The following is a 13,463-nucleotide window of genomic DNA, read 5'->3' on the forward strand; positions in this document are numbered from 1 at the left end:
TTAATTCGCTTTAAGAAGTTTAATGTAAAAGGGTTTAAAATAAACTTTAGTTAAAAAAGACTTAGTTATTAAGTAATTTATCATGAATTATTTCTCTTTTATATAAGTAAACTTAAACTTCATTTGTCTTCTTAAATCTTTTAAGAAATTCTTTTTAAAATAACAAATTTGTTTATGTATAAGATATATATCATAAAATAAAAAAAAATGTTTAGAGATTTTTTTACCAATTTAATCATGATTCTAATGAAAAGATCTTACTAAGTTTAAACCATTTAATCCAAGAACTAAAATCAATAAAAAAAATCAAAAGGTCATATTAAAGAAAAAAAGAATATTAAAAGAAAGACCCAAATGTCATTCTAGAAGAGGAACTTAGAATTTTAAAACTAAAATATAAAAGGATACACGAGAAGAAAAAGAAAAAAACAGACAAGAGAAGGAAAGAAAAACAAAGAAAAAATGGAAAGAAAGAAAAGAGAAAGAGGAGCATGAAAGAAGAGAAAGATAGATGATAGAGATATAATAAAGAAATGAAAGAAAAGAAGAAGAAAAACGCTACTAAAAAGAGATATCACTCCCTCTATAACAATTAAAATCAAGATGACAGAAAACTTTCCAATATTTAAACTTCATAATTTTAATCTTTACTTTTGAAAATATTTCAACTTTATTTTCACTTCACATTGTTTTAAACTCTCTAAAATCACACTTTGAGCTGATGTATCTTATAGGTTACAATTAATTCAAAATAAATGAAGACACTTGTGTGAAGTAAGCCTTAAAAGATCTCAATAATTCTTCTAAAATTAACATAAGGCTAATTTTTCATTTAGATATAGTTTTTCTATAATACATAAATTTATTTAAACTTCTATAATAAGCAGTCCGCATAAATATATTTAACTTGGATGTTGCCCAAAAAAAAGAACATTTATGCATATTGATGCTATACATATGACTAATAAGGTAAAATCAATTCATGTTGACCAGATTTAAATTCCTAGATTGAAATACAGATGAGAAATAAAGAATGAAAAATGTAAGTAGCCTTAAATTTAGGGTTTACATTTACAATGCCTACCAGATTTTCGTCTCCCAGAAACATTTTTCACCTTCCGTACTATCAGCTACACAAGGATAAATGTTGCTGCTAATGACCAAAATGTAAAAATTATAATTTTAAGATGTAAACTTAAATGCATAAATTTCTATATCTTACCAATCTTAGATTCAACACTATGCTATATTGAACATCTTGCTTTCTCATTTTTGTACCATTTTCATTTCTCAGCGAAATGTTGCACTACGATTCCCAGAAGCAGGAAAAGCCTGACGTCTTTTACCTTGTTGCAATTGTTTAGTCGAATCATTAGCTTGTTCCTGTCCAATTGTCGAACGTTGCTTGCTATCTGAGACCTCTACCTCGCCACAATCCCGGGAAGATGCATGCTTTGTATGTTCTCCAAACTCCACATGCTTCCTTGCAGCTTCATAATCAAATGCCTTCAGCTGCACCACGCCACTGGACTGTTCAGTTTTCCTGTGCTGTCTGGTTTTATTATTTTGGTCATTTGAGTGAAAGCATTTCTTAAAGTTTGATGATAATTCCATGAGAGACACTGGTTCTTTGTCCTCTTTTTCCGATGTGAACACACCAGAATTTTTCTCCATGCCCACATTGTAGTTTTCTAGGTTATTCAGCTCCATACTCTCTGCACCCGTATCAGATTCTAGCATTATAATCTCATCAAGAGGAGAGGCAGAAACTATATCAGAAACAGGTTTTGGTGGCTCTAACATTTCAGACGCTACACTCGGAGTTTCTACTTTAGGTTCTGACTTCTCGCTGCTACCCAAAAATGTATGGAAAGGAAGACTAACGGAAGATCTAATCTGCTCTAACTTGATATCTTCCTTTCCCTGAGAAGTCAAAAATATGCGGTATCAAAATAGTAGTCAACAGACAAGGAGCTACATATTAGCATCACATGTAATATAGACATCCATTGAGTTTGACAAGAGGATACCTTATCAGGACCAAGCTTCCTCTTTGAAGCTGAATTCCCCAGAAATGCCCCAAAAGCACCAGGAGGTTTTTTAAGCACCTGAACAGTCGTTCTATTTCCCTATCAACAGATTAACAGATATATTTCAAATCAATGCTCATCACTAGGTGGAAAAAAAATACTGAAACATTTTTTAACCTTTTCCGGAGAAAGTGCACCAACATTTGCATCCCTATCCCGCTCTGAAACTGTGACACTGACCCTTGGTGGCTCAGATGCAAGACTGCTGGGCTTGATTTTTATTTGTACATTTGAATCTTGATGCAGAGAAGTTTCCTATTTGGGATCAAAAGAATAAATCGTGACTTCTAAAGGATAATATTACAACAGCTAGTATTTTCAATTTCAACACTCGAGTTGGACTTCCAACCTTAGAATCTTGTTTATGGAATTGGGGGTCTTCAGTTCCATCAGTAACTGGTACCACATCTAATGCCTGTTAAGCAATCATACAACTCAATCAACAAAAAATAGAAATTAAGACTGAAGAAAATAAAAATAAAACCCATTCATTATGCTGGTAGAAAAAGCATTAATTCTTTAAAGTATTACCCTATCAGTAATTATACACACCAGGTTGCTTAATTTTATTTGTTCTGAAACTTAGCTGGCATTCATAATGGGTCCAAAAGACAATGGAGCAATTTACCATATTACATCTATATTACTTTAAAAATACCTTACAATATTATGCAGAAAATCAAACTGAAATGACCTATTAATAATTATAAAATTGTAACACATTTAAATTTAAATTTGTTAGCAGTAAATTTTAAACATTGGAAAGATGAGTTTTACACCTGCTTACTTATAGTAATTTGGTCTTTCAACACATCCACGCATACTAAAAGTGATGGCATACCCCTAGATGGCCAAAGCGCAATCAAGAAGAGTTGGAGTCATATGTGGAAGATAAGCCTAGACTCTCTCTCTTTTAGGCCATCTCTAGCCATCATGAAACTTCTAGTAAAGTAAGAATAATTGTGGGCCTTGTATTTTGGGCCACATAATCTAGGATTTATTGGGTTTTGTAGTATGGGCCTAGTAGTGCAGATTTATTTTAGGTCTTGTATTTTGGGTTAAGTAGAATAGGGTTTTGACCACTGAAGTAAACAAAGGACCAAGGCCCAATGTTGACCAAAGTGGAACATGATTTTGGGCTTGTTGACCAATGGGTCAAAGTTTCATCTAACTTAGTAGACAAGGAGGGGTGGGCCATCCATGCCAAGTATCATCCTCCCTTTGGGGAGCTTTTTCTCCTAGTTAGATTCTCCATAGCCAGTGGCCACATGTCCCCCTCTCATTGGAGAGGATTTTTGCCACTTGTCCTTCTCCTAAAGGAAAAGATTTTCTCTTTGCTCTCCAAGCTAACTAAGATGGCTTTTTTAGGTTTAAGTTTTTGCCCATTTTGAGACACCTTAGCTTATAAATAGAGGTGTCTCTCCTTCATGTAATTATCTCCTTCATGTAATTACCTTTGATATAGAGTAAAGTTATGCTGCCATTTTGGTGCCATACTACTCTTATTAGGTCACCCTAGGCTAGAGCAACCCAAGTGGCCTCCTCTAGCCACCTTCCTCCAAGATTTGGCTCAACCTCTCTTAGAGCATCAATAAAAACCACCTCCATCACCATAAAACAGTCCATGACCAAGAGCCTTAGTCCCTTTTCCACCATATTTCTGCAACCATCCCAACCTTCAACCATTACCATGGCTTTCCTTCTAGTTTTAACCCAACATAGTTAGGAGATTGCCATCAAAAAGGGACATCTAGAGTGTGAAAAATAAAAGTCCTAAAATGAATAAAACATATAAAAGATTACAAAAAAAATATATGTTAAGAGTTTATGATAATTATACTTTCCTTAAAATTTTGTGGAAACATAAAATATTCTCATTCCACAATATAAAAAGTATGGTTTACAGTAATTGTTTTTCGTTTTGACAAGCTAAACATTAGTAAGATGTATCATGAGTATAACTGTTAAATAATTAGGGTGAATTGGGAATATAATAAGAATAATAATCTATTATTAGGCTGGAATTATGCCAGCTGACACCAAACAAATAGGTCTTAAGTGTTAGAACATTATAAATACAAGGTTACCATGTTCAGAACAAATAATTGAAAAGGAAAGACAAGGATTGAATAAGATGAAAAGAAAGAGAAATAGGAGAGTACACCCTACAAAAGATTATAATCAAATTATTGACGTGATTAAACGTCTTAAAACGAATCAAACCTATAGAAGATTATAACAAAAAGATAGGTCAAGAGTTCCAAGAATTATATTTTCTTTAACATTTTGTGGAAACATAAAATACTTTCTTGTCACAATATAACAAAATGAGGTGCCAACCATTGTTTCTATGTAACAAGAAAATCCATTAGTAAGATGTATAATGAGGAAAACTGATACATGATTAATGTCGCCAGTGAGTTGGGAATCTACTATTAGCCTGGAATATTACTAGCCGACACCAAACCAATAGATCTTAAGTGTTGGAACATTATAAATACCAATGTTGTAAAATCGCAAGTAAAATCCTTTGAAGATGGAGCAAACTGAGAGTTGATGCATGCACTGGATCACAGAGGGATTGAATCCCTGTGGATCACGATGGAGCTCATCAAATTGTGGGATATTGGGTCACTTCAATCCTTCCGGCCTTGAGAATCTAAAGATTGAGATGCTCACTATTGTATTTTAGTAAGTTTTTTTTTATTTTATCCTTGCTATAATTTTGTTCTTTATAACAATAGTATCCTGCTATAAATACTAGGATTATGTATTTAAACAGATCCCATAATTACTGGGATTTGTTTCTTTAGAATTAGCTCTCTATATTTCCTAAAATAACCATCAAGCTCATGGATCATAGGTCCAATGGCCTCATTATTGTAATACCAAAAAACATATTCTTTCTAATTTGAGAATATGTGTATATGTGTGTGTGTGTGTATATATATATATATATATATAGACACACACATATATATATATATATACATACATATAATACATTATTGTAAATATGTTACTTACAGCGGCAGCTTGTGCTTCTTTCAACAGTTGAGATGCTTCCTCAAATGCAGCAGCATTTTGAATAGAATGTCTAATGATGCTGACTACTGTATCAAGATTGTGTTCAACATAAGGGTGTTTTGACTTCACTAATCGCCTTAGTTTGCTTGTAGTAAGAGGAATCTGCTTAGCTTTTAAAAAAGTAAATACAAATTAAGCTATGAACGTAAAGCCAAATTGATAACATTAAGATAACCAGAACTTGCACAAGTTTCATACCGATTTCAAGAACAGATTTATTTGGCAATACATATCCTGTACTCTCATCCTCTGCTCGGGCAACAATGTCTCTCCATTCACACAGTCCCTGCAAGCCAGGAAAACAGAGTATAAAGCCTTCAATGGATGTTAAATACAGAGAGAAACGAAATCCAAAACGAATGCAAATTAAGCAATATGTAACATTCCACATTCTACTAGTTTTACAAGTAGAACATTCTTCCATCACAAATTCTTTACATTGTTCCAGCACTGGAATCTATTTGGATTGTTCTAAAAAAACTTGAATATAGATACAAGAATCATGCTTGGAGGGCTACTAGTATTATTTCTCGGTGTCCAACCTAAGCTGTTTCATGATAGAAACCAACATGAAAGAGCAAGATAACTATTCCAGAAGTGGCTAGTGATGATTGAGATGATAACAGGGGAACTGCACTGTCATTATTTAAGTAACTGAAATAAAGATGGCAAGGACATTTATGGTGGTAAGAAATGGTATCAACATCTAAGTTAATATTTTCAAGATCACATTGAAATTGGTTATTGTACAAAGATAAAGAAAATTAACGAAGAGATTGATCTATAAAATACAGGAAATAAGTTCACCTATAAAGGAATTGTATAGTACAACGTAAACATGAACTCATAAATCAAATTTGTTTATCCTAAGACCTTGTAGGAGGTTTTTTCTTTCAATTTTACTTTGTATTTTTATAGTTTGAATAGGTTTTATGCATTTATGAAAAATAGGACTGATTCACTCTATTCAACATTCAACCGGTTTCTGGGCATCATTAAATAGGAGAGATGGCCAACTGGTTCAAGGCATAGCATTGGAACCACTATGTAGGCCTTTTGTTTACCAAGGGTTCAAATCCCTCTCTTTCCAAATGTTTACCAAATTCATCAATATTACTAATCCCAATGCATACCATTATTTCAAATTTGTTTGTTGATATTAGTATTGGTTGACCCTGTTATATAAGTCATGTTATTGAATAACAAGTCCTCAAATTCTCACATTATAGAGAATTTTTTTGTGCTCGGGAAGTCCCTAATGATTAAATGAATCACGATTTTACTATGACTGCAATTTTAGAGAGGCACGAGCAAAAGCCTATGGCATTGCTTCTGTTTTGATGGTTTGGTTTGGTTTACATTGGATGGTTTGGTGTTTTGATGATTCCTACTTTATTGACTGCAACTTCTGTATTTATTATCGCTTTTATCGCTGCCCCTCCAGTAGATATTGATGGTATTCGTGAGCCTGTTTCTGGATCTCTACTTTATGGAAACAATATCATTTGTGGTGCAAATGGTCCTTACATATGTGACTATAGGTGTGCATTTTTATACAATCTGGGAAACAGCTTCTGTTGATGAATGGTGGTTATTGAACAGTGGTCCTTATGAACTAATTGTTCTACACTTCTTACACTTCTTATTTGATGTAGCTTGCCACATGAGTCGTGAGTGGTATGTTAAATTGACATTCGAGAAAATAATGGCATGTAGATTAAGACACAGAATTGACCACAATACTTACAATATGGGATAGCAATAATTCAGTAAAAGATTGCTTAGTGGAACAGCTGAGAATATTTTTCATGCTCAAAATAGGTGCAACAAATAATTTAAAAAATAGTAACTCACAGAAACGATGGCAAGCTGCTGAGCATTGAAACCAGCTCCTTGCAACCTATCAAGAAAAAGTAACTAAGCTTTACTTTAGATTTCTTGGCATGCATTACATGCAACACAACTTTAAACACTCCCTTTACGTAAAAGTCATTGATGTAATCAAGATATACAAAAAGATATTAGTGAAAAATTGCTACTTGTATACTACACAAAATTCATGAAACAGCTATTATAAAAGAAACGAACCCATATATATGAAGATAGGAGTTCTCTGTCAAAAGTTCTTTCTCATACAGCTGCATGCAGACATCATAACTTCGCTTGTAGACCTGTTCGTTTTTGAGTAATTCCATTAGAAACCCAAAAATGAGAATTCATCGAGCCAAGTTGTATCTCAATTTAATTAACATTATAGCCCAAAATCCTTTATGCATAGAAGCAAAGGTCAAACGAGTATAATCAAACCATTATTGTAAAATGTATAGGAGTTCAAATAACTGATTAAGAAGCCTTTGAATATAAAAGAGAACCCTATGGTTTTTCGTAATGACTGTTTGATGGTTCACATGCTCATCCAGTTAGTTTGATATCAGGTATGCAACAATGAAATACAGAAGAGAGAAGCAACTAAAACAACTATATATGGTTGTATGGAACTGATAAACAATAATGTCACCTTCTACTATGAAAAATTGGTAAGGTTTAACGCACAACTTGAAACAATCATAGTTTAACACACCTTGTAAACTTGTTCGAGGTAACAGAAATATCATTAAAAAAATTTAACCACACAAATTTCTACACTCAGTAAAGCATCTGTAGGACATTCAACCAACTAAATCAAATTCATCCACGGAAAGAGATTCCTTTAGTGTAGAAGATAGTTACCTCCACCAGAGGAGTATCAGTAGATTCAGAACTTTCAGACTCCTTAGACAAGGCAAATAACTTAATCCTCATTAAATCATATATATATAACAGATAGTGTGTATCTTCTCTAGCATATCTGTCATCAGAAAACAGTTAATTAGGTTGTAACAATTATATTGTTCATGGCATTATACCAGTAATCATCAAGCTGAAACCAAGACAAAAGAAGTAAATTATTTTCTTTTTGTGGAAGGGGGAGGGAGGAACTAAACACAAGATTTGTCATAGCAAAAAATTAGCATTGTGGTGACAATTTAATTTCCCTGTTATGTGCAGATCAGAGAGAACTTAATTATCTCTTAGCTGATCCATTCATTTATATGAATTCTTACATCAGTAAACTACAACAATATATGATGATCCACACTTAAGTATCAAATAGGTAATACAAAAGATAGGTTAATCTATTCTAAAAGGTTAACTCCTTCATATAAGCTCAACAATTTTGACACTCAACCTATATAGATTCTTACATCAGTAAACTACAACAATATAAGATGATCCGCACTTAAGTACCAAATAGGTAATACACAAGACAGATTAACTAACAAGGAAAGAAAATGAAGAATCAAGGAAGTGTTCAACGTGACAAGTTAAAATATATACCTTAGCATCTCATCAGGAAGTGGACGTAGCCTCCAATCTGCATTCTGGTAACTGCAAGGAGTTGTTAATATAAACCTTCCAAAATTTATGCAAGAAAAAATTTGGATAAATCAAGCCCAAAAGAAAAAAGTATAGCAGATGGGCTCAATCAGTTGATTCAAAATTAAAGCAAAAAATTAAGGACAACATACTCTTTGTTTGCAGTAACTTCACAAAAATGGTACAGAATATACTCCAAACTATTTCTCTCCAAGCCTAACAACTTTGAAGCCTAAGCAATGTCACAAAAATAGATTAGTCTAGGGCCAAATATTCTTCAACTAAAACATTATAAATACATGAACACCTAGTTACAAAATCACAAAATTTCTTACATGATTACTATTACAAACCAAATATGTGGTATTGGACTTTAGCATCTCAATCGATTATAAAGAAAATAGTTTCAATCAATGGTCAGAGCATTTAAACAAACCTGGTGAGTGTCAAACAAATTACAAACGTAAATTCCAAAGTCTCGTTGAAGCCATAAAATATCACGATCCGCACCATGCATGACCTAATTAGTAGTAAATAATGTTCATAGAATGAGACAAAAATGTTAAATTAAGAGAAAAGCCAATCATGTGCAACTAACCTTTTTCTTGGAAGGGTCCTTGAAAACATCCCTGAGATAGGGTCCTATATGAATGCGAAGTTTCAATGTGTCAACAACAAAATCTTCAGCCCTTGTCGAGATTTGCATAAGGCAAGTCAAACCTTGAAAAGACCGATATTGATTATGTTCCAAATCAACCTATATATTTCAACTTCAAGTCATTACAAAAAATAAGTCAAAAGAATGCAATGAATGAGAATCATAGTGATTGCAAGAGAGGAGAAATATTATTCCAACAATCAAATGCAATTTAAAATGGGTGCATCTAATGATGAAGACACATTGAAGGACAAAGCACTTGAAGGAATTGGAAGGCCCATGACTAGGTCAAGAACTAGGAAAGGTAAGTAAGCCCGGGAACATAAGGTGACATCCCTACTTTAAGATATTCAATCTCAAAGGCCATAGGAGCCAAAATTAGGGAATTGTCTCAAGCCTATTGAAGATTCATGAGCCTTCAAGACAAGAAGAAATTTCAAATCAGTTTACATTTTGTTTTCTTTAAAATTTTCAAAAATGGGCCACAAACTTTTGGCATTATTTTTTCTTGAATTTTCTTCTGGGAGTTTTGAGAGTTTTAATTGTGAAGTGGGCTGCATGTGGCAACCTTATGATCTGACCAAAATCTGCTATGAACACCTCAAGGCGTTTTCATGTTCTCTAAGTGGAAATTTAAGACAGTATGCAGTGGAAATTAAAACTCCACATGGGAGGGTTCAATGAAATGTTTAGTCGAGCAATTAGAAGCTTTTAGTGGACTTTTAAGAGTCACAATAGAAACAAAAATCAAAACACAAACAAGAACTCTCTAGTCAAGTGTAAAACCAGAAAAAATGGAATAATGATAGTTTACCTCAACGACCAAATCTAAAAGTTCAAGTCCAAAATATACAATTAAGATCCATTAATGTAATACAACAAAATTTCATTTGTGACATGAGTCAGATTGGATGGCTAGAACTTAATGCTCCATCAAATTGTACTCCTTATCATGTGTTATTGCAATTACACTTTTCAGGTACAATAATCAAACTATGTAATTAGTCATGAGCTAATTTGTAGATAGAATTTTATGAATAGTGATCATGTTTACCGAAAATTCATTCACAGAACGCAGCCTAGCAGCCAACTCCTTCAAATCTTTTACTTCCTCCACAAGCTTGAAAGGAGTGTTATCTATTGAGGGAGGCTTCATTGGCACAACATCCCCAGGATTTCTATCAACAAAATCCAAAACAGAGAGCATTTCCTGTAATAAAAAATTAATGATAGATTAACACGAAAAAGATACAAAAGATGACAAAAACATCCAAGATAATAAAAAATTATGAAAATTGTCCTTCAGTTCGTCTAAGACACAAGGTTGGAGATTACTGATGCAAAACAAAGTACGACTACTGATAACTACTCTGTGAGACATACATGCTAGAAAAGCAATATCTAAACGTAGAATAATCAGACAAATAAAAGTTGTTTTTAAAAAGATTACAATACATAAAAAGAATTTAACCCTTCCAAATTATTCCTTCACGTATCAAAATACTTTCAACTAGGCTCATTGAATCAATATCCCTCGTTCATGCAAATATTAGAAAAGTGAAAGGGTATGAACATGACACAGAAAAATATCATTGAACACGAGCAATTGGTTTAAAGTACACCATACCAACGTATAAATAGTCAGCAAGATTGACCTCGAGAATACTATTTAACAACCCCATGAAATTAGCAATATTATTACTTCTTAATTGAAGAGCGTCTGTAACTAGACATTGCAGTTCACAAAAGGGGACAGAATTGAGTTTAACTAAAGACATTCTTGAATGAGATTTGTATCTTCTCCCATTGTTAATTAACAAGATATGGTTAAGTCGGAGAAAGAAAGACATAACAAAAAGAATATATAAATAGGCAGCAAGATTGATCTTGAGAATACTATTTAACAAACCATTAAAACTGGCATTATTGCCACTTCTTGATTGAAGAGACTCTGCAACTAATCATTACAGTTTACAGAGGGGATACAATTGAGATTAACTAAAGACATTCTAGAATGCGATTTGCATCTTCTTCCATTGTTAATTAACAAGATATGGTCAAAAAAAACACAAGATATGTCAGGTCAGAGAAAGAAAGACATAATAAAAGTTATATATGGGTTGTGGTCCTACGACCAATCATTGTAGGTAATTGTTTAATAAAACTTATTTCTCTCCCACATCTTGTTTCTTAACAAGAGAAGAAAAACCAAATTTCTTCTCTTACCTGGCCATGTTAGATCCCAGTTTTTAGAACTCTCCGCTTATAAAGGAAATGGAGTTGTGATATATTTTTAACATTATGATTCAGTCTTGTTGTTTCAGGGGGTTCAGAACCATTTATTATGCTAAATTAGCAAGATGCATCAATGAGATAACATTAATATCAACAAGACCACATAACAATTTTAAACAAGTTATCCCATGCCAAATGAAAACTTGAAGTACACGCCAACCTAAGTCAAACATAACCTTAATGGAAAGAAAGTAAAAAACCACACGCCTGCCAATACTAGCTTTTTCAACATAAGCAAATATGAGAGGCAGCCATACAATCATACTTTACAAAGACTACAATCAGAGACAATTGAAATCATTTCCTTCATATAAGTTTGTTAGAAAAACTAAACATAAGGGAAAATAACAAATACAACAAAAGATTATGTTCATTCTAATAATTAGCCCCTAAATAGTTAAAAAAAAATCCATTCATCACAACCACATCCTATAATGTCCAACTGATCTTCTACAAACTTTAACTTACATAATTTCATATCATGTTCCCTTCTTGTCCTCTACTTTTAAGAGTATTCACATAGGAAGTTAATCGAAACATACTCTCACACAAACTAATAAGCAAAACATAAACAAAAATACTAAGTAACGAACCAGCGGATGAATGAACCTTGTCCCATCGTCGCCACTCTGCAACCACACATGCTCAAAAGGCATGTTTGCATTATTAACCACTATACTATACTCATCCTGCGGTCTCCTTATCGTTGGAATATGAAACGGAACCTTGGGCTTGGGTCCCATCGTCTTCTTATCCTTAGTCGCCACAGTGACTCCAGGTGTCGCCGGATTCGCCTCAGAACCCGTCCCTGGAATCACATTCCCTCTTACCCCTTTCTTCTTCCTAGAAACCAGCTGAAACCCATCCTCCTCCATCGGGTGCTTCGCTGAATGCCCAGTTTTTTCCTCCTCCCGATGCCTTCGGAACTCGTCCATGGATGAGTCAAACCGTTCCAGAACATCATCGTTCACGTTCACAAGCCAGTCATAGGCGTCGTCGACGTCGGCAGGGAACGCTGCGTGCGCCGCGGCTCCGATGGCCTCCAGCATCGACCGCGACTCCCTCGCGATTTCCTCGACAGGGACCTTAAACTCCTCAAAGTTTCGGTAGAAGTGGAAGTCCTTGTTGGAAGGGAGGCAGCGCGAGGACGCGGCGAGTTTTGCCACCGATGAGGAGAGAGGACCCGCTGCTAGGGTCTGCAGCGCCTGGGCCTTCGCCGCCGCGGCGGAAGGTTGATCGTGGTCCACGTCCATGGCGTCGCAAAGATCGATCAATAGAATTTTTGCAAATTCCCAAATTTTTTTGTTTTTCTTAGGGTTAGGGTTTAAGATTCTAGCAGCGTCGCCACCATTGTCAAGCACTGCGTTTCCTTTGGAAGTGAAAAAAGAGTGAGAAGACCGAGCAAGTGCGTTCGTATTTATATACCTTCATCTCACGTGTTTTGGGTGTGAGAGTCCAATTATTTTGACGACCCGCACCAAACAGAATTATTTAATTTGCTTATAAGGTTCATTTATACTTGTTATATAATGATATTCTTTCACCTTTATCATTTTTTTAATTTAACCTCTTTTTTAAATTTAATAATTTTTTTAATCAAATAAACTAAAATATCTACAAAAATAAATAAAAATTATAAGATCCTATAGTCTTAAAAACAAAGTAGTTTAGAGACTATGTATTTTTGTTTGGAAATTAGTATTCTTGAATGTATATTTTTGTTAAAACATAATTATTATGTTATTTCTTTATGAGAGAAAAGATTTTTTACTTTTATTTAATTGGTGTAAAAATTAATTAAGGGAAGTATAGAAAGAAAAAACATGCAAATCAAATAATATTCATATTTAATAAAATGATATTATGTAAATCTTTTGCAAGATTTAGTTGTTTTTTAAAAATTAGTTAAATGAAAA

General features: G+C 33.7%; 1 protein-coding gene across 2 annotated transcripts; it reads right to left on the reverse strand.

The window, feature by feature from the left end:
• Window positions 1-970: 970 nt before the first annotated feature.
• LOC106780467 (protein RRP6-like 2) lies at window positions 971-12,946 on the reverse strand. Of its 2 annotated transcripts, XM_014668756.2 has the most exons (16): window positions 12,141-12,946; window positions 10,307-10,462; window positions 9,193-9,351; window positions 9,031-9,114; window positions 8,747-8,826; window positions 8,556-8,606; window positions 7,908-8,025; window positions 7,266-7,348; window positions 7,032-7,077; window positions 5,376-5,463; window positions 5,118-5,287; window positions 2,440-2,505; window positions 2,208-2,345; window positions 2,031-2,129; window positions 1,802-1,923; window positions 1,564-1,715 (listed from the first exon to the last, which is right to left on the reverse strand). In XM_014668756.2, exons 1-16 carry the CDS (start codon window positions 12,798-12,800, stop codon window positions 1,697-1,699), a joined length of 2,139 nt encoding a protein of 712 aa, XP_014524242.1. In that variant the 5' UTR covers window positions 12,801-12,946; the 3' UTR covers window positions 1,564-1,696. The 2 variants fall into 2 exon arrangements, with proteins under 2 accessions (XP_014524241.1, XP_014524242.1); XM_014668755.2 differs by having other exon boundaries at window positions 971-1,923; window positions 12,141-12,945.
• Window positions 12,947-13,463: the final 517 nt, after the last annotated feature.

This window comes from Vigna radiata, unplaced genomic scaffold (genome assembly GCF_000741045.1).
Source record: "Vigna radiata var. radiata cultivar VC1973A unplaced genomic scaffold, Vradiata_ver6 scaffold_319, whole genome shotgun sequence".
Taxonomy (NCBI): Eukaryota; Viridiplantae; Streptophyta; class Magnoliopsida; order Fabales; family Fabaceae; genus Vigna; species Vigna radiata.

What these genes read in the sequence shown, in the direction of transcription:
- LOC106780467 (XM_014668755.2), bottom strand. Translation starts at nt 12,800, where the DNA reads ATGGACGTGGACCACGATCAACCTTCCGCCGCGGCGGCGAAGGCCCAG. An exon ending in AGGACCCTTCCAAGAAAAAG is followed by an intron (nt 9,115 to 9,192) that starts GTTAGTTGCACA and finishes ACTACTAATTAG; the next exon opens with GTCATGCATGGTGCGGATCG. An exon ending in CTGATACTCCTCTGGTGGAG is followed by an intron (nt 7,349 to 7,907) that starts GTAACTATCTTC and finishes AAAAACGAACAG; the next exon opens with GTCTACAAGCGAAGTTATGA.